General features: G+C 35.8%; 1 protein-coding gene across 1 annotated transcript in view; it reads left to right on the top strand.

Moving 5' to 3' along the window:
* The window catches only part of LOC150096202 (uncharacterized), an 881296-nt gene extending 865157 nt beyond the window's left edge, over nucleotides 1-16139 (top strand). The window contains exons 35-36 of the mRNA XM_090409004.1: nucleotides 1369-1551; nucleotides 14989-16139. Of these exons, the coding sequence (XP_090265130.1) occupies nucleotides 1369-1551; nucleotides 14989-15155 (350 nt within the window). The 3' untranslated portion in view covers nucleotides 15156-16139. The remainder of the gene's footprint in view (nucleotides 1-1368; nucleotides 1552-14988) is intronic.
* The last annotated feature ends 6106 nt before the right edge of the window (nucleotides 16140-22245 follow it).

The raw sequence follows: 22245 nt of genomic DNA, 5'->3' as shown, positions 1-22245 counted from the left end.
ATTCTATTCTTCATTATTAGTGATCATAAAACTCTATAGTCCTTAAGGTGAAATTAAGTGCATTAAGGTGAAAGATTGTAAAGTTGGTTCCAAATTAATAGCCCATCTATAATGATCAAATATGTACTTAATCAGTACCATACATCATCATTGGCTGGTCATATAGAAACATTAATCCAATAGAACAATGCAATTATTATTAATGGATAGGTGTAGCATTTAACCTGTTAAATGCTTTTTGCAAAATTCAGAAGTAGAGTATATGCACCCCCCCCCCCTTCATCAGCTATGTAAATAATATAAAATGTCACCAGGATTACTAAAATTGCTTTTTAACAAATATCTGTTAACCTTTGGAAAAAGTTCTTTTCCGTTGACTTGCTGAATGCTCATGGAATTGCTACCATATGTTGAACAACTTCTGTACACAAATCCTTAATTTGTACAAAAAAAAATTACCACTGATCTCTTTATTTCACTGTTGATCATTGTGAAGAAATTCACAATGATCTACAGTTTTTTTTTTTTTTTTTTTTTTTTGTGACTGTGATTTCACCACACAAGCCAATCAGCTGATAGTACTAGTTTTTGTTAAAATCTAAATAATGAAAAAGAATCTTCTTAATGAATGTGAAAACCTGCAGATTGTATTATTTAAAGAAAATAAATACATAAGAAACAAAGTAGAATAAAAATCAATAAATGAAGAAAGAGAAAGAAAAGAAAAAAAGTTTTATATATCTTGAATGATTTATACTAATTTTAATGAAAATGAACACAAATGTCTATGGAGATTGAATGCACTATACACGAGTCCCTGTTGTTGTTGTTGGGGAGGGGGGGAGATGAATCGTTAGGATATGGACACCTGATTAGTCTAATTACATTCTAATGTTTTATTTAAGCACTAACCTTATGCAGTTGATTTGTAGCCATAAACATAATTTTAACCTGTTTTCACTGACTTCAAATTGCAGTAATTCAGCCATGCTGGCTACTGCCAGCACCTTGATACACTCCTTTAAATACATGCAATGAATTTTCATCCATAACATTCAAAATTTATCTGGTCCATTTACTTTCAGTTCATTAACCTTCTTGCTAAGAATGGAACCGTTTTTTATTCCAAACGAATTCTTTCTATGCAACTTTGTCTGCTATTCAAATTATAGTCTTTAAAACAAGGTCATCCTTGCTACCTTCATTACTGACATCTGATCTCTTCATCAATAAATTCACATCGATCATCATCCTCCCAGCTAGTATTTCCTTAGCATTCAGTTCTTTTAAGTACCTTGAATTTCTTGTAAAAATTAATCAACAATTATTTGAAGTTAATTTGTCAATAACACTTGTAACTCTTCTTAGATGATAATAACTGTCCAAAATGTGATGAAGTTCTTCAGGAGTTGGAGCATATTGATGATGAAGCAGATGATTTAGAAATTCTCTTTGTAAAAATTAAAGATGCTCGCCAGTCCCGTAAATATGGTATTAGTCAGTTACCGTCTTTAGTCTATTTTCGTAAAAAATTTCCATCAATTTATAGAGGTAAGGTTTATTTCAGAACTTTTAGAATAAAAATCTTTAATATTTAATAATCAGTTAAGCTGGAGTTTGTTTTTGTTAACTTTGTATATTGGCAGTGTTTTTATTTTTTTTAATTTTTAATTTTTTTTTTTTTGGGGGGGGGGGGTGATATTAGATCATCCACTATTTCAGGGCCCATAGAATTATAGAAAAGCAATGCAGGATTCTATGACAATCGCAAAAAAATAAATTAATTAAGCTTAAAAGAAAATGAAAAATCATATATTGAAATCTAGTAGATGCAATGTCTAAATGTATTTTCCAAAGGTATGAAGGTTAAATAGAATAGGTGTGAAATGAATGAATAAAGAGATTAAGCATGTGATACAGAGAAAAAGGGCATTATGGAGGCAGCATAAGAGAAGTGGAAATAACCAATTCCATAAGGATTACAAAGACCAGGCAAGGTGGGTGACTTGGTTGGCAAGGTAGAAAAAGTGAGGTATGAACAGCAATTAGCTAATGAAGCCAAAAACAATCCTAAGGAGTTCTTTCGATATGTAGCTAGCAAAAGAAAGAATGATTATGGAAGAATGACATTGATTAGAGAAAATGGTATAAAGACAGCTGTTGTTGCAGAAGATGGAGAGATTGAAAGCAGTTGATGATAAGGAAGAGAGACTGACTGTAAGTGAGCAAGAGGTGTATGGGGAGTTGAGCAAACTAGATGTAAATAAGGCTGATAATATATCACCACGTATTCTGAAAGAATGTGCCAGGGAGTTGACGCCAGCCTTGACATATTTTTTTAATATGAGTCTTTGCACTGGGCAAAGTTCCTAAGGAGAGGAAGGAGGGCAAGATTGTGCCACGTCATAAAGGAGGCGACAGAACTCAAGAATCAAACTATAGGCCTATCTGTGTGCCAGGTGTTGTAGTTAAGTTGTTGGAGAAGCTTGTGAGAACTAGGATCCAAAATTGGGTTGACAACAATGGTATTATCTTTGATGGACAGCATGGATTTATTAAAGAGAGGTCATGTTTTAGTAATCTACTTACTTATTACAATAAGGTAACTGCTTCCTTGGACAGAGGAGAAGGTTACACCGTAATATAGTTAGATTTCGCAAAGGCTTTTGATAGATTACTGCATGATAAGTTGGTAGTCAAACTAGAGCGGATGGGATTGGATATTGGATTAGTGCATTGGAGTGGAGACTGGCTATCTGATATGTATCAACAAGTTGTGTATAGGGGAGCGATATCAAGGAAAAGGAAGGTCACTAGTGGTGTGTCTCAGAGGTCTGTTTTATTAATGATATTGGCGAAGATTTGGATGGAGATATTCAGTTGTTTGCAGATGATGCAAAGTTGGGACTAGCCATGAAGAGTAGAGAAGATGTTGTGCCTTACAAGAAGGCTTAAATAAATTGAGTGATTGGGCACGGGAATGGGGATGCGAATTCAATGTTTAAAATGTACGGTTTTAAAATTTGGGAAACAAAGATGGGGTGCAGAATTTATGCTTGGTGAGGATATATTGTTGGAGGTGGAGGAAATAAGAGATGTGGGAGTGATAGTTGATAAGGAATCCAAAATTTAGGGGACACATTGCCAAAATTGTGAAGACAACACAAAGTCTTCTGGGAATGATGCAGAGGACACTGACTTGTAGAAGTAGGGAGATTCTTGTTCCATTGTATAAGCCTTTGATTAGGCCACACATGGACTATTGTACCCAGATTTGGTCACCTGGTTTTCAGAAGGACGAAGAGATGTTGTAAAGGGTCCAGAGGCGGCTGACTAAGGTAGTTTCTAACCTCTAGAATGTTGAATATGAGGAAAGATTGAGAAGATGCAATTTGCAGAGTCTGGCAGACAGGAGGAAGAGAGGAGACATGACAGAGACCTACAAGTGGTAAGTGGTTGTTATAGGATCAATTTTGGAGAGGTTCTACAGAAAACAATGGGAGATCAGAAGAGAACCAGAAGTCATCCCTGGAAACTGCATAAAGAGGGTGTGAGTAAGATAGTGAGAAGCAGGTTTTTTTCATGAAGAGTTGTGAATGATTGGAATGCTTGCTTGAGAATGTGGTGTCTTCAGAGAATTTGAATGCGTTTAAAGCACAGCATGATGAGCTATGTGTATGATCAAAGGACCTCCCAGATGAGTCTTTGACTCCATGGGGTCTTAGGTAATAATAATATTTTAAAAAAATTGTATTTAATGAATATTATATTTTGAGAGATTGTTTTCAAAAGTGACATCATCAATGTTTCAGGATAATAGGAATCTGAAAATATGACACTGCACAAAAATCATAAGAGTAGAAAAAGTTTGAGATTTGACTACAAATTTAATGAATTTTATGATAGAAAAATGTACCTGCTCCACTTCAAGGACTGCTTGTTAAAAGTTGTGAATGATAATTCTTAAATTCTTAATTTTAAAATTGTCAAGTATTATGATATGATTCTCTTTTAAAATTAACTAAAATACCATTTATTGATTATATATAACACTACTTATAAATCTCACTGTGCCGTATCACTGGGCAGATTTTCAATTTTGTGTTGCTTCTCCTTTCCTGAAATAATTAAGACATTTTATATATATTTGAACACTGAATCTGAATATAATGACTTTTTTTTTTTTTAAGTACACAGAAGTTTTTTGGAAATGCATAAATGAAAATGCATCATCATCATCAGCCATTTTCTGTCCACTCCTAGACGAAGCTCTCTGCCAAAGTCCTCCATTCATTCTTATCATGAGCTTTTTTATGCCACTGAGTTCCAGTCTGTTTAACCTCATCCTTTCACTGTCTCTTTGGTCCTCCTGATCACTTTCTACCCAGTCTACAAGATATCTATTTAATCACCCGAAACCTCCTAAATTTGTACATTCACCACTTAAAATATCAGATGTCTACAAGATCAGCTCTAGTTGTGGTTTACACTACATAGAACAAACAGGCAGTTCTGGGGAGGTACTCTAATCAGAACACCTCAAGGACATTGAGAATGAAAGAAAGAAGATACAAATCCAAACTGGAACACATACTACTGAAATGGCAACAGACAAAAATGTTCCACATAGATTACCATTTTTTTCTCAAGAGTGTTCAAAGAATCAGCTGAAATGATGAAACATCCTGCACAGTGCAGCAGAAAACAAGGGATGATTTTACATCGCTTGGTCTTCATAAATTTATCACAACACACTTGCATCTAGTAGCATACAGCAATCGACAAACAAGCAGCGAATATAATAGCAAATCGCTTATTCATGTTCAAATATTTTAACTATAGCTGCTAACTGCCATTACTTGTTTTTTAGTTTTATAGTTTATTCATGTAATTATTCTGATGAAGTGAAACAAAACAATTTCACAAAATTAGTTGAGAAAATAGTGTAAATAATTTCTTATTATATGTAATAACTTTATTTTTGTGGAAAAATGCCAGAATACATATTCTTAGCATGCCCTTTCTCCACAGAAGCCTATGCAATGATATAGTGGAATTAATCAATGAGTACTTCATCAATGTTATCATACTGGTGTAAATGATGGTGTGCAATATTTAGAAGAGAGACGTGATTTTTATTTTTTTTAATATCTGATCCACACACAAGAGGCCAGAAGACCTGTAGCACATCAGTGCCATGCATGGACAAGAAGAAAAGAAGAATCTGTTCACGTTTTGTTTGAATAGTTGATGGTTGTATTTCTTTGGGGGAATGGCAGAGTTGGGGAGACTGTTCTAAAGAACAGAAGTAGATGGAATGAAAGAGGAGGCAGTGAAGTTTGTTCAGTGAGTTTCAAGATGGACTGTAAAAGGGTGTTGATTAGCAGTCACTCTTATTCTATTGATTTTGGAGGAATGATAGTGATCCATTCAGCAGAACACTGTCCATGAAATTATCTGTAGAAGAGGCACAAGGCAGAAACTGAATGCCCATGAGAGGGACTGAAGTGGATATGTGAGAGAGAGGAGAGGGACCATTAAGTAGCTAGATCTCTTTCTTCTGGATAGAATTAAGCAATTTTGAGAGGATTTTGGTGCACCACCCCAAATATGGGAGCAATATATTATGGTTAGGCAGATTTGAGGTTTGTATAGAGTTAGCAACTATGAATGTGTGAAGCAGAGTCTTGTGAAAAAAGTACACCAAGTTTTATTGCTGTTGCAGAAACTACAGTTGAAAATTCAAGAAAGATCAGAAATGTGGGTCAGTCCAAGAAAGGAAATTTGATTGTGTGTGGATATCTCACTATTATTGAAGGTAAGGAGGGGGGGGGGGAATGCAAGGGGAGGCAAGAAAGAGCTTGTGAAAGAACAGACAGGACTGAGTTGGTGGCATTGAAGTCTACAAGTTTTTCCTTGTATCCATTGGGATAGCTTGAAGATAGGAGTTCAGGCGACTGGTCATTGTGGATCTTGAGGATTCTAATACTTGAGCACTGCAGGGTTTGTCAAATGAAAAAGTATCAGGAGAATTGGAAGTAAAAGAATCAGAGGTGTATTAGGAGTTAACTGGGTTAGATGTTAATAAGGCTGTGGGAAAATGGACAAGATATTTTTAAGGAACATGCATAGCAGTTAGCTATGACCTGATTATTTAATGAGTCTTGCAGTGAGTAAGGTTCCTAAGGAGTGGAAAGAAGGCAAGATAATACCACTCTACAAACATGGTTCTAGGATAGATAGTTTCCTATTCTGTATAACTGCGGTTGTAGTCAAGGTGTGGAGAGAATGGGAAATAGAATGCAAGACTGGGTTGATGGACATAGGATTCTTTATGATGGTCAGCATGGAATTATAAATGGTAGGTCGTTTTAGCAATTTATTACGTTTTTGAAAAGGTAAGGAGTGTATTAGACAAGGGAGAATCATATAGTGATATTCTTGGACTTTGCAAAAGCATTTGATAGATTTCTATATAATAAGTTGATGTGCAAGCTGCAGAGGATGGGAATGGATAGTGTATTGGTTAGATAGATTGGCTCTTTGAATGATATCAGCAAGTTGTGTATGATAGAGCATTCACTCAAAAAAAGGAGGGTAACCAGTAGCGTTACCCTCCTTTAATGAAAGTCTTGCAGTGAGTAAGGTTCCTAAGGAGTGGAAAGGAGGCAAAATAATACCACTCTACAAACCGGATTCTGTTTTTGGGTCCTTGCTGTTTAACTTGTTTGTAAATTTTATGTCATAATGATTGACTAGAGATCTTTAGTTGTTTGCTAATGTTAATTGCCTTCAGGAAGATTTGAATAAGCTTTTGGCTTTGACAAAGGAGTAGGGTTGTAGTTTTAATATTAATTAGTGCAAGCTGTTGCATTTTGGATGTAGAAATATAAGGCTGTGTACTACAGGAAGTGGATGAGATTTAAGATCTGGGAGTGATGGTTGACAGTAGACTGAAGTTACTGGGCATGTTGCAAAGATTGCATATCGTAGCAGCACTATTATATTATATGAAGTATACTAATGCATAGGGATAAAGCAGTGGTTGTGCAATGTATGATGCACTGGTCAGACCACTCTTGGACTTTTTGCGCTCAGAATTGGTTACCTGGATTTTCATGGTTTCATGGTAATGTGGAAACATGAGATGGTCCAGAGACGAGCGTTAGCATGGTTAGCATATTCACTCTCCAGCCAAAAGGCTGCGGGTTCAAATCCCGCCATGAGCATGGATGTTTATGATTGTCTGTGAAAGTACTAGTGGTGGTAGATGGCATTGGTGTTAGATGATGAAGGTTGGTGGAGTAGTGAGACAAAGAGTTATAGAGTAGATGCCCTCCCTCGATGAGTCTTTGGACTCCCTGGTGGTATGATATTATTATAATAATAATAATAATAATAGTAATAAGGCTCTGGAATCTTGGCTATGGGTAGGTTAAAGGAAAGTGGATGCCAGAGTTTGGTGGATAGCAGGAATAGAGATGATATTGTGTGTGTGGGGGGGGTACATTTTTTCCTTACTTTCCTCACTTATACACATGCCAAGTAGTTTAAACTCTTAATTCAAAGTAAAAAAGAAAGCACCTGAAGCTAAACTTCTAATTAATCTTTCACACAGGTTCGTATCCCAGGATATTACATTAACATCTTAAATTAACCTGTTTAACTATTAAACCAATTAAGTGATTGAGTCTTCACACTCTTGTAACAAAATACAAATCTTTACTTAAATATTGATTCCTATCTTTGAGTTTCTTATTTGGCTTTGAAATAATGTGGGATTGAATATACCCTTAATTTAAATAAAAATCTTTAATTTACAGAGAACACAAATATATACAATGTCAAGTCAACCCCTTAACTACCACACAAGTGCCAGTATATTCTTAAAATTACAACTTCAAACAACATGAAAAACACTAATGCTACACAGCATTCCTTCAATTACATAAGCTAACAGTTATTATATGGACAAAACTCCTGGAACCTTAGTCTCTTGCCTCCTGCAGAACTTTTATTCTTTCTTAAGTTCACAAAGGAGAAAGACTAACACAAAACATAGGTGCTCTCTATATGACAGCAGCAACATAAGACAAATTCTTCTTGCACCTTAAAATCACAGCATATGGGAGCTGTGATTTTAAGCTCTTGTATTCATCCAAGACATTGTGTAACTTTACTTTGTATATGAAAGTAGCAGCAAGCTCTGTTGAACAAACTACTAAGAATTCATCACTTTATAATGAATTAACTTTCTATGTGAAAGTCTCGGTATTCTTTTTGAAATCATACCTTCAGAACAATTTTTGCCTTCTATTTGAATGCATCTGAAGAAATAACTAAACATGCCAATGGTTAGAAATTGGATTAGAAAAGTTAAAAACTTCACTTATCTTCTTATAACTAGGATATCCTCTCTTAACCTCCCTACCAGCCGAGGTGAATGAAATAGTGAGACCAAATAGCACTTCTTATCCTTTGAAAAGTATAGAGTATTTCCATGTTATTCAATGGGTCTTACAGAATCATATCCAGATTTAGCTGGGCGTCTATAAACATCATGGCCGGTTGGGGTGTTAATCTTCTATTTGTAATCTTTTTTCAAATTTCTGTCTGGTCTTCATACTTTTAAGACATAGAAACTCCACAGCTTCCTCCTTCTGTATTCCTGTTTCTACTCCATAGACAGGTAAATTCTTTGCAATGTTTGATAATGTGTTTTTTGCTTCCATGCATGTTCAGAAATGCAACTAAGATTTCATTGCCATTACTGCTTTCCAGCATTGGGCTTCAATGTACTAAGTTCTTTCTTTGCAATGTAGAAAAGTTTATTTAATTATAATTTCATTATGAAACAGCCAGAATTTAAAACAGTTCTTCATTTCACAATCTTCTCAACACTGAGGTAAGCTCATTTAATTATTCACACAACGCGAATGACACTGATAACTTCTGCTTTGCTCATAACTGACAACATTTCATGAACAACATTTGTTTACATAGAAACCGCACCAACATTAAAAAACTTGTGACAGCTCATACAAAATTTCAATTAATTGCTAATATCTAATTAAAATAAATTTATTTTACATCTAAGGAATACTTCAATAGCCAAAGATAAAAATAACATCAAATTGTCTTGAAAGTTTATTTATCACTTGGTTAGACTATAATAAATTTAGTTTAATCCTTTATCCAAGTGTGAGCAAACAAAGTTTGGACTGGTACACCTTTTGGCAACTCCTATAGGTAAGGATGACCTCTCCTATTGCTTCTGCCTTAGTATCTCCACTCTGGGCCTGGCTCCCACTGACGAGACCTCAATAAAGGTCGAAACCGGTATGGGTAGTGCCCCTGCCCCTTAATGCATAGCAGTATACATGTCCACAAGGAGATGTGCTGTGCATTATGGGAGATACTGAGAAAAGGAGTTGAGAGCTTGATCCACCTTTGGTGCGAGTTGTCTGGTGTTGTACTACCTTACCTCAGTCCTGAAGATATTTTCAGGTGCAAACTTTTTCACACTTGGATAAAGGATTAAACTAAATTTATTATCAAATTGTCTTGTTTGCAACATACAAAAACAAACATGTTTAACTAACAACTTTACAAATGCCACATTACTAATTTCTTGACTTTAAATTGATTTATATATTTTTAATTTGTGGGATATCTGAATTTTAATATGGATATCTTACACGATAGGAACAATTTAAGTTAATGAGAGAATTTATTGGATTAATCCAGAGGTGCTTAAAAGAGTAGAAGATGAGAGGGAAAAAACCAGAGGCCATCCCTAGAAGATATGAGCGTGGTGAAGAGGAGTAGATAAGGCAGAACACCAAGATAAATTCTAACAGAGATTATTATTATTATTACTTTACACCTCCAGGGAGTTCAAGCACTCATTGAGGGAGGGCACTTACTCTATAGCTGTCTCCAGAGAATAACATCCATCAACTACCCCAATGACATCTACTACCCACCACTGCTAGTATTTCCATAGACAATGACAAACATCCATGCCCACAACGGGACTTGAACCCGTAGCCTTTTGACTGGAGAGTGGATATGCTAACCACTCAGTCAGCCAGGCTGGCAAATAAGATAGCATTTATGTTAATTGACAACATGGCATTTCATCCTAATTGCAGAGGATTTCTTCAGGTGTAAAAATACAAACTAGTAGACAAAACAGTAAGGACTACCAAAGGTGACAACTATTATGCAGTTATAGAAGAATGATGTTATTTTAAAATATTCTATTTGCATGTTGCATTGTTCAGAATGTTGTGCATGTTTATGCATTTAAATGTACATGTTTGGCTAATAAAGGCCAAGATGTATTCAGATTTGGATTAATATTTAGATATTTAGGACCTAATGCCATTTCCAAAGACTGCCAGATTTTTCTCTCCATTGTACCATAACAGTGGTGTAATAGTTCTGATTTATCCCATAACACTTGATGTCTCACTTGCAAAGTGTCTTGTGGGTCAGCTGAAAAGGGCACATGTGATGACAAAGCAGAGGCTTCACTTCTGTGGTATTCAATATCTCAAACAGTACATTGTTCAAATGATTTTCTATCTGTCCATAGTAAGATGACCAGTAATTGCACCATAGCTGATAAACACCTGGATATTGAGGTGGGTAGTGTCGAAGTTTTGTGAATCAGAACAGGCGATCTTATCATTGATAGTTTTATGGGAATAGAGCTAATATATGGAAGCATAATGAATCCTCTGTTTTCTTCTTCATTAGAAATTTCTCTGGCCTGATGTCAGTTGAGTAGTCTGGAGATGATGTTGTCATTATAGCCATTTTGAGTGTTTTTTAAATGTTCAATTTTTTTGGCTAGTTCATCCTTGTCAGTGATGAGTTGGCAGGTTCTTGTGCCTAGTCACGAAAAGAGAAGTGAAGGTAGTTCCAGACTAAGAATGTGTCATCAACGTACTTTTTTTTCCTTCATAATTTTGGTTTATGATGGTATTCTTCTAGGACCTTGTTTTTGTCTAGGACACTGTACCAAGCTGAAAGAGAACTGCACTTGGCTAGGTAATAGTTCTGTTTGTATATTATGTTTTTATATTTGAAATATCCCGATGAAATACAGTGTTTGAGCAGTGCCATAAATGTCTTAGAGAATTTATCTTGTAGCAGTGCAAGTAGATCATCAGTAGGAACATTGGTAAACGGATTAACTATATCAAAGCTTGCTAAAATGTCATGTTCATCAAGGATAATATTGCTGATGCTTTATCTGCAGACAGAATCACTATGTCAGAATTGTTTCTAAGGTTATCAAGAGCTCATCATAAAGGTGAAAGATTGTCGATAGGAGGTTTTGCTGCATTTATGGCAAGTGCTGATTTGAACCATGCCAGTGATGCCTCTTATGGAAATAAGATAGACATAACTCATTCAACTTTTGCTAACAAAAGTTCTTTCGATACTTTCTAAGGGCAGACTGCAAAATTAAGGCCCTTACAGAGAACAACTTATTCTACTGTAAAAAAAAAACATGCTTGGACTTATATATATACATTATTAAAATTTATCTTAAAAATATCTTCATTAGCAAAATTATATAGTCCTGGAAGTTGGGGAAAAAATGTCACCACATATTTGGAAGGAATGTGCCAGGGAGTTGACATCTGCCTTGACATATTTGTTAAATATGAGTCTTGCACTGGGTTGAATTCCAAAGGAGTGGAAGTAGGGCAAGATTGTGCCTCTTTATAAGGGAAGTGACAGAACTCAAGCATCAAATTGTAGGCCTATCTGTGTCAGTTGTCATGGTTCAAGTGTTGGAGAAGATGGTGAGAACCAGGATGCAGAATTGGGTTGACAACAGTGGCATTATCTTTGATGGACAGCATGGATTTACTAAAGGGAGATCATGTTTTAGTAATCTGCTTACTTATTACAATAAAGTGATGGCTTCATTGTAATAAGACTTTGTAATAATATTAGATTAGTGTGATCCCATACACTAGTCTAATATCCAATCCCATCTGCTCTAGTTTGCCTATCAGTTTACCATGCAGTAACTTAACAAAAGCCTTTGCAAAATCTAAGTATACTACTGTTAGGCAAACTAGAGCAGATGGGGTTGGATATTACCCTAGTGTATGGGATCAGAGATTAGCTATCTGATAGGTATTTGCAAGTTGTGTATGAGGGAACAATATGCCAGAAGAGGAAAGTCACTAGTGGTGTTCCTCAGTGGTCTGTTTTTGGGACTTTGCTATTTAACCTGTATGTTAATGATATTTGGGGAAGATTTGGATGGGGATATTCAGTTGATTGCAGATGATGAAAAGTTGGGATGAACTGAAGAGTAGAGCAGATGTTCCTGCCTTACAAGAAAACTTGAGTAGATTGAGTGATTGGGCACAGGAGTGGGATGCCAGTTCATTGTTGCAAAATGTAAGGTTTTAAAATTTGGAAAACAAAGATAGAATGTAGAATTTATGTTTGGTGGGGATATATTGTTGGAGTTGGAGGAAATAAGAGATCTTGGGGTGATGGTGGATAAGGATCTAAAATTTAGAGAACTCGTCAAAATTGTGAGGACAACACAACAAATTCTGGGAATTATGAGGAGGACAATGATTTGTAGAAGTGAGGAGATTCTTGATGTACACTTAGGTTTCTGTGGGTAAGCAGTTCTGTAGGAAGTTTTTGGTATTGAGAACACATTGTAATATGAGTTTATTTAAAATAAACAATTAAAAACCCAACAAAAGTATGTTAATGATTAACTACACATTAAATGTTTTTTTTGATAACTTCACAACTGCTAAATAATTGATAAACCAGTATACAAATGATACATTCGTTAATGTATGCGTGTTGGAATATTGCTGGTTGTTGCTATCATATTCTGTGGTATCATGCATGCTATATCCTAGGTCCATGGCAGTTAAATTTTTGATGAAAGCAGACCATACTTGATGTAAAATTAAGCCTTGATTTTTATTGCACTGTGTATGGATCCTACACATTTGTGAGGCTTCTTAAAATTTTCTTGTGAAATCAGGCCTGGCATTCCACACAACCACTACTGACTATGAAGTACTCTGACAACAAGCAAAAATGTCATATATTGATAACTGTTTCACAAGAAAGGGAAATTAATTGCTGACTAAATGAACTTCACATATCATAAAAGGTTAATAATCATTGGACTCTGTGTTCATTAAACTAATTAGGAGTCATAATTTATTAGTTTGTGCAATGTTCAGAAATACATCCTTTCTTTTAGGCTTGCACAGTAATCCGAATGCATTTTTGAAAATTATGGAGACAACTACCGTGTTTGAATAAAAACTTTAGTTTAATATAACTAAAATCTACAATTCGACATTTCGACCTTTATGTCAAGGTCATCTTCTGGAGCGTGCAAATATACACAAGAAACAAGCTATACTACAATCAAATTGCTGTTAAAAATCTTTAACGAACCAGTTTGATTGTAGTATAGCTTGTTTCTTGTGTATATTTGCACGCTCCAGAAGATGACCTTGACATAATGGTCGAAACGTCGAATTGTAGATTTTAGTTATATTAAACTAAAGTTTTTATTCAAACACGGTTGTCTCCATAATTTTCAAAAATGCATTCAGAAATACATGTTGAAAGTTTTTCCATTTGGTTAGACTATAAATTAAAGATGCCAAGAAATTATATTCTTGGTTTAATCCTTTATCCAACTGTAAGCCAACAAGTTTGTGTGTGAAGTATCTTCACGACTGGGCTACTTGTATATAGAGGCTGATGACTTCACATCGATTGCCTTAGTATCACATAATGCAAAGCATCCACCCATTTGGACATTATACATGTCCAAAAGGACATGTGTAATGCTATGCATTATGGAAAGGACCATTGTCCAGACCAGTTTAGTTTCGACCTTAATTGAGCTTTTTGCTTGCTTATTCCTCATATCCAATACCTTAATCATTGCTCATTCTACCTCCAGGAAATCAAGTATTGGGCACCTCTAATAATCAGGTCTCCACATAGCACTACTCCCAAATAATTTATTACATCATTCATTCCATTCTTCCTCACTCCTCCATGCATATCTACATTTCTCATTTCACTCTGATTATGCTTTCATCTCTTGCCTAATCTTCACCATCTCCTCTTTCAGAGATTTGAATCCTTTTCTTGCTGCCTTTCACATCTGATAGCATGTCATCAATCTTATTCTCTTTCTCGCATGCTACCAGTGTCAGTCTTATTTTCTTTTGCCCTATCAGTCTCTCTTATTTCCATATTTACAGTCATAATTCCTTGCTTTCCCTTCTGCCTGCTACTGCTTGCATTCTTACATTCTGCACTGCCTTTCACCCTTAGTCCAACATTGTTCACTCTCTTCTCTGCTGATTCAAAGAAGTGCTAATGGATTCATAATCCATTAGTATGTGACACTTCCTGCATGCCCATATTTACATTTCGACAATGTCCTTCCACACATACACATTACATTCACAGCAGCCTATCCTTTTTGAAAAATCAACACCACTCATGTTATTCATCTTTCACGCTGATCTACATAATCTCCCTCTCACCCCATCTTGTCTCTGAGCAGTGAATGAATAAAGAAACACAGAAATTAATCAATAAAAACATAAAATTCAATACTGACCATTATATATTGTTCTTTAAACTATATGCTATCCAATATTGTTATGCAATAAATATAAAATTTAACTTATCTTGCTGTATCCCTTAAAACTACTAACTTGTTATAATCCCTCCAGACAGAAATTATCAAGGTTGTCATACTTTTCATACAGAACCTTGATATACCTTTCAGTATATCAAGGTTCCTTATATTCAGCTTGGGTATTTTTAAGTGCAGTCTTATATGCAGTTAAATAAGAAAACAGATGATTTTTTCCTTCAGTTATTAATAATCATACACTAGTTAATTTCTAAGTGTGCTGGATAATATATTCATTCTTTTGATTACAGGTGATCTCCTAGAAGAAGAAGAAGTTTTAGAATGGCTAAGGAAAAATCGTTATCGTCATCCTGAGCTTAATGTATTTATGTATGGACTAGTAGCTATCATTGCTGCAATTATTCTGTATACAGTATTTCTTGTAAAGTGTTTCAAATCTAAAGAGAAAAAGGAGTAAATATATTTTTATCTACTTGAAAACAGAACTTTTATGGTGTTGGTGCCTTGACAAAAATCTTCCACAAGTGGAGGAACAACTGTTGGACAACGAGAATGTGCTCAGCCACATGGCGTTTTAGGAGAATTCCTTCATCACATGTGTTCAAAATCAGAGCAGAATTCATGATCAAAAATTATGAGACCATAATTTCTTTCATATGTGACTTTAAACATATCACTTGTTATTTGGTTCATTCTGGTATACCCAAAATATAAATATAAATTTGTCTGCTGTTGAACATACACAGTAATCCCAGATGTGTTATTAGTGAATACCAGTTGTTTGTTGTTGAAGTGAAATTTATGTCAAAAATATTTTTAGACTAAATTTTAAATGTATATTGTTGTTCCATGGAAGAGTAAATTAATAAACAATGTTATTATATATGTATTATGTATTTATCAATTTTCTCTTCCACAAAGCTTCAATTTGCTCATTTAAATGTATAGTTTAATAAAGTGAGCTTGAATGTCATAAAAAAATGCATGTCACGTAATAATTGCTGTATTTATGTTACTGTTTTAGTGTGGCAAATGTTTTGAGTCTTTTGTCTCATGCAAGTAATAAATGTGGCACCTTCTGCTTAATTTGTTATCATTTATATATATTTTTAAATCTTGGAAACTGACCACATCTACTTTTGTAACCTTTACGTATTTTTCTAACTCACGTTTTGTCTTTGGAATCCCATACTATTTTTACTGTGATCACTCCCAAGCAATATTTCTTTACACAAATTCTTTCTTTGAAAGTATGATTCTATTTTGTAATAGGATTGTTAATCTACTAATGTTTTCAGAAAAATAATGAATTACAGCTCACTATAATAACCATAAATTCTCATGAATGTATTTATCTTTTGGTATGTATCTGTGTGTGTGTGCGTGTTAAAATCCGATGTACAGATATCTTGTGAATAAATCATATCCTTCATTCCATTTAGTCTGTTGCTCTGACGTATATTAATTGCTCATCATATTCAATCTGCTCCTTTCAGAAAAATGAAAGAGAAGATTTTAGTTGCACAAGTTTTCACAAAAAAAAAAAAATGAAAAGTAGTAGCAGTTTATCAGCCTGGTGGCCAAAAAGATAGTATATCCACTCTCCAACCAACAGCCTGCATGTTCAAATTCCACTGCAGCACAAATATTTGTAATTGTCATTGGTTGGTATATGAATTTCACTGCCTAGTGAGACCACATCTTGCTTATTGGAGGCCTATGCTTGAGAAAGTTTTGTGCTCCACAGCAGCATTTCTGCATTATTCAACCCAGCCAACTCTTTTATGTGCTAGTACTATATTAATGTACCAGCACATAAAAGGTTATGTTCCATAAGAATGCAACTTGTCTTCCCTGAAATCATTGTACAGCTTGATGGATTAAAAATCCATACTGAGCACAATACACTCTGTTTACTATGAGGAATAACTGGAAGTCAGACACATTATATACATTGCACAAACAGAACTTGAAAAATGTGCTGGCTGTTTTACCATGATCACTATGGTGACTGAGATTTGTGAAAGTTTGATATCATAAACTATTAGAATAGAATTATGAGCCTTCTACTACAGGATAATAGTGATTATCAACAGGGAGGCCATACATCATCCCACCATCTGTCATCCTTCTCTTAAATTTATTAACACCAGCAGGTAAACTGTTCCATTCTCATGGTTCCGTGAGAGAAAAATCCAGCTCTAGACCCTTTCTTAACTGCACAAAAATTTAATTTACATGGATGTCCCTTGTCCTCTACACAGCTTCCGTATAATGAAAAAACGCAACCAGTATCCTATAACTCCCTCTCAGATATTTCTAAACGTACCATATCACCCCCCCCCTTTTTCCTGTTTACCAGCATCTAGTCCACATACTTTCAATTCACAGTAGTTATTCTACATTCCATAATCCCGATATTATCTTTGTAACCTTTCCACAGCTTTTATTATTCCTTCAGAACCCAGAGACCAAATCTGCACACAGTAGTCCAGGTGCAGTCATATCAAGGCCTTGTAAAGAGGCAAAATGGCTTCCATATCCTTAAATCTGAACGCCTATTTCAAAATTTCAATTATCCTCTGAGCTGTATTAGCAATTTTCTTATGTAACCCTTGAAATTCAACTTCCTATCCACCATGACCAAGATTTCCAGCCTCGTCAGCCTTTACTAACACTGAACGGATAGCCATTATCTTTGTTAACACTTCCAGCCTATTCAAATCACTCTATAAATGTTGTATATCAGTATCATCTTTGATCTCATTGCCCTACTTGTCTTGGCATCATCAGCAAACAATGCAGATTTCCTGTCAGCTCCTTTTCCAATTTTATCACATGCATTGATATTTTTTATTTTAAATTACCGCGTAGTACGCAGTAATTTAAAATAAAAAAGTATCAATGCATGTGATGAATTTTGTATCTGTTGATATCATGTTACTGTATTTTTATATCAATAGTAACAACATGTTGATATCATGTTGTTACTGTATTTTTATAGTAATATTATTTTTAAAACACACTCTTTACTATTTCGTGATTGAGTAACAAGCAGTAACAACTGAATTTAAGGGAGGGTTAGGAAGGGTTAATCGCGACATTATATAATAGCAGCCAATTAAAAAACTATTGATAGTTATCGACAATAAACACGGGAACTTATCTGGAATTATAAAGCAGGTGATTATAACAGTCTTAGATGTCAACTTTGGGAAGTTTCATGGAGGAAGGAATTGGAAGGCCGGGATATCATTAGTGCTTGGGAAATTGTGCAAGAATATTTGTTAGCAGCAATGGTAAGTTGTATACCACGAGTGAAGAAGAGGACTCAATTTGGAATAAAGTGGATGACAAACAATATTAAACAGGAATTGCATGCGAAAAATAGGCTATGGAAGAGATATAAGGAGATAGGTGAAGAGAAGATGCATGAAGAATATAAGACACAGGCCAGAAGAGTGACTAGTGTGATAAGGAAAACGAAACTGGAATATGAAAGGAGATTGGCCCTAAGATCCAAAGAAAATCCTAGGGAATTTTTTAGCTATGTGGCCAGTAAGAGGAGAAATGACTGTGGAAAAATGATATTGTGGGATAAAAATGGGAATAGAGTGACTGATGCAGAGGACATAGTGGAATTGTTCAATTACACAGGAGTCAGTTTTAATGCTAGAGGGATAGGGCTGGTTCGAGGTTTAGGGGTACAGGAGGAGAGTGTGTTTCAGATACTGAGTACTCTGGATGTCAGTAAAGCTTTGGGACTGGATGGTATTTCACCACAAGTTTCGAGAGAATGTGCTAAGGAACTGACAGTACCTTTAACCTGGCTTTTCAATGAAAGTCTGGCTGCGGGAAAAGTGCCCAGGGAATGGAAGGAAGGTAAGATAGTGCCGTTGCATAAGGGTGGTAACAGACTGGAAGTGTCTAATTATAGGCCAGTCTATGTGTCATCAGTAGTTATTAAGATCTTGGAGAAAGTAGTGAGGGACCGTATACAGCATTGGGCAGATGAGGGTAATGTTATCTGTGAGAGTCAACATGGATTTGTGAAAGGGCGCACTTGTTTTAGCAATATGATAACCTTTTATAATAAAGTTACAAGAACATTAGATGAGGGAAAGGCATATACTGCAATTTTCTTAGACAGCAAAGGCATTTGACAGGGTGCCACATGATAAGCTGATATTTAAGTTGCAGCACATGGTTCTGGATGTCAGATTGGTCAACTGGATTCAGGATTGGCTGTCTGATAGGTACCAGAGAGTTGTGTATGGTGGAGCAGTTTCAAGGAGGCAGCAGGTTACAAGTGTGGTCCCACAGGGCTCAGTACTAGGACCTATACTGTTTAACCTTTATATCAATGACACTGCCAGTGGATTGCAAGGGGATATTCAGTTGTTTGCAGATTATGTGAAGCTGGGAAGGATTATTAGTAATAGTGCAGATGTGGTAGCCCTGCAAGAGGATTTGAATAAGCTAGATAGATGGGCAAATGAATGGGGGTGTTGGTTTAATGCAGCAAAATGTAAGGTCTTGAGGTTTGGGAAACATCGATGGGATGCTGCATACTCTATGGGAGGAGTTATACTGGAGGAAGTAGGGGAGACGAGATCTGGGGTTGACGATTGATAGAAACCTGAAATTTAGGGGACATATTGCAAAGGTGGTGAAGGTAACACAGAGGATTGCTGCAATTATGAGAAGGACACTGACCTGCAGAGATAAAAGGATTATCATTCCATTGTATAAGTCTCTGATCAGACCACACTTAGACTATTGTTCTCAGATTTGGTCCCCAGGATTTGAAGAGGATAAATTAACTGTGGAAAGGGTACAAAGATGGTTTCAGGACTGTACAAGGATAGTTATGAGGATCGGCTGAGGGAATGTGGACTGCAGAGTTTGGTGGATAGAAGAAGGAGAGGTGATATGATTGATACTTTTAAACTGTTGAGAGGTGGTTACAGGGTTGACACTGGGGAGTTCTTTCGCTTGGTTGAACAGCGGGAAGGAGTGATGACAAGAGGCCATCCCTGGAAGTTATGAAAGGAAACTGTGAGCAAGACGGTGGCTGAACCATGGAATGCATTGCCTGATGGAGTGGTGAGAGCAAGAACGGTCAATGAATTTAAGGAGTGGTATGATAGACTGTGTTTCTTAAGGGGGACCTCCTCTCGATGAGTCTTGACAGACTATGTTCTTAGGAAGGACCTCCCACGATGAGTCTTTTGACTCCATGGAGGCCTGAATAATAATAATTATATATATATATATATATATATATATATATATATATATATATATATATATATACATACACACGCAACGCACACAATTCTCTTCATGTCATTCTGCATATGCATCATCTCTTGCCTCATCTTCACCAACTCTGCTTTCAAATCTTGTGACACTTTTTTTGCATTTTCTCTCTTAGTTTCAGTTGCACATGCTTCTTCACTGTTAGCACCACTTGTTATCTTACCAGTAATTGTACTCTGTTTTTACCAGTCTTGCACACTTTCTTATCAGCTGCTTTCTTAACATTCACACACTCTTTCTCGCCGTCCACTTCCTATTCTGATTCAAACATGCCTCATGGGTCCATCAGCATGTCACGCTTCCTGCATACCCCTTGCTTATCGCTATTATTCATCTTCTCCACATAAACACCACAACATCTCCCCATGCACGTATGAATGGGGAGTGTTGCATTACACTCGTGGCACTGTACCATTCTTGAAAAATCTGCTCCATTCACTATCTGTTGCATCAATCTACACGATAGTCTCCCTTTCATCACCATTTTGTCCCAGAGTACTGAACAAGAAAAAACAGAGAATTTAAAATAATACAATATAATAAATAATTTAAAATAATAATCAGGCAACTCATGAATGCCAGTGAGTATATTCCCATAAGCTCTCTGGTCAACTTATTTAAGAAACTTTCAGTTTCCACATTCAGCTTTGAAATAATGCTGGATCTAATATCTGCTTCACTTATATAATTTTGCATTGCCAAACTGAAGCCTTTTGGCTCTTTATTTTAGTAAAATAAAGTCAATTATTACAGTTTAAAAAATTTAACCAAACACAGTAACAATCACAAAATCACACAGCAACAAGCAATCTAAAAATTACACAATGTTGTCACACAAGAAATATAAAATAAACTTATCTTGTTGCAACTATCATGGGTTTGAAACAGACAAGGACCTTGCTTCAGCTATTATTTGCATTTAGCCAGTCTAGCTGAATGATTAGCATATCTACCTTCCACCCAGCAGGTTGTTGATTTGAATCCTGCATGGGCATAGATGTTTACAGTTATCTTTAGGTGGGAGATGAATTTCATTCCTTGATATGAGACTACTAGCCTGCTTCTGGATTATGTAAAAATACACAAAATACAGTAGAATCTGGTTAACTGGACCATCAATTTATTGGAACAAATCCTAACAAACAAACCAAAATCAAGAAACTTGCCAGAGTTTTCATCGCTTAGTTGGAGTAGCATGCCATTTAATTGGGACAGGAGACTGCAGCACTCGAGATTACCTCTCCGAGACAATTGCTTGTAAATGGTTGGGTTGTTTAAAGCTTATCGGCACAAGGAGAACAAAGCCCATTCTTTGCCAAACCACAGCTTGTAAATGACTCATCAAGCTTTGTTCCCCCCCTGTGAGGAAATAGCTACGCCCGGGATAGATGATTATGAGTGCAGAAATGATTGTGAAGAGCTGGATACAGTTTCCCAGATTTCGAATCTAAATGGGCAGACAATGACAATATATGAAAGTAACTGTGGGCACAAGGGAGGTGGGGGGGGGGGTGAAATGCATGTACACGAATGCCCAAAGTATCAGAAATAAAGGAGAGGAGTTTTTTTGGACAAAAATTATTGGCATCAGCAATATCTGGTTGTCAGAGAATGATGTAGTTATAGCAACAATAGAATATAACAGATAATTGTATTTTCAGAAAAGATAGAGGAAATAGGGGAGGAGGAGAGGTATCATTAATGATAGTTGAATAACCTCAATCAACAAAAAGAAAAGTTAACGAAGATTGTAGATCTGATGGAAATGGTTCATTTGAGGCTGCCTGGTGCAAACAATAGGACAAAATATATTGTTGGTTGCTGCTACAGACCTGGAGGTCCAGATTAGCACAATGAGTGCAGTTATCATGGGAGACTTCATCTATGGGGATATAGATTGGGAGGAGGGAAAAGGCACATGGCAAAAAGGAAATGGAATTTATATGGTTATTTATAAGATATAATTACCTGCAACAGCATGTGATGAAGAGGACCAGGAGTTTGAGAGTGTTGAATCTGGTAATAGCATCAGAAGATCTATCTATAACTACAACAATACTACCTCCAATCAGAGAAAGTGACTATGCAGTCTTGTCCTGAAGGTTGATGAACATGGAATTTTCAGTCAAGAAAGAGTTTTTGTGAAAATACAAAGCTGGTGATTATGACAACCTTAGGAGGCAATTTGGAGCAGTGCCATGGCACAAAAAGCTACATGGAATGAA

Source organism: Typopeltis vanoorti, chromosome 19 (genome assembly GCF_054136105.1).
Source record: "Typopeltis vanoorti isolate ZY-2024b chromosome 19, IOZ_Tvanoo_1.0, whole genome shotgun sequence".
NCBI classification, from domain to species: domain Eukaryota; kingdom Metazoa; phylum Arthropoda; class Arachnida; order Uropygi; family Thelyphonidae; genus Typopeltis; species Typopeltis vanoorti.
This window is presented reverse-complemented; position numbering and strand designations above follow the sequence as displayed.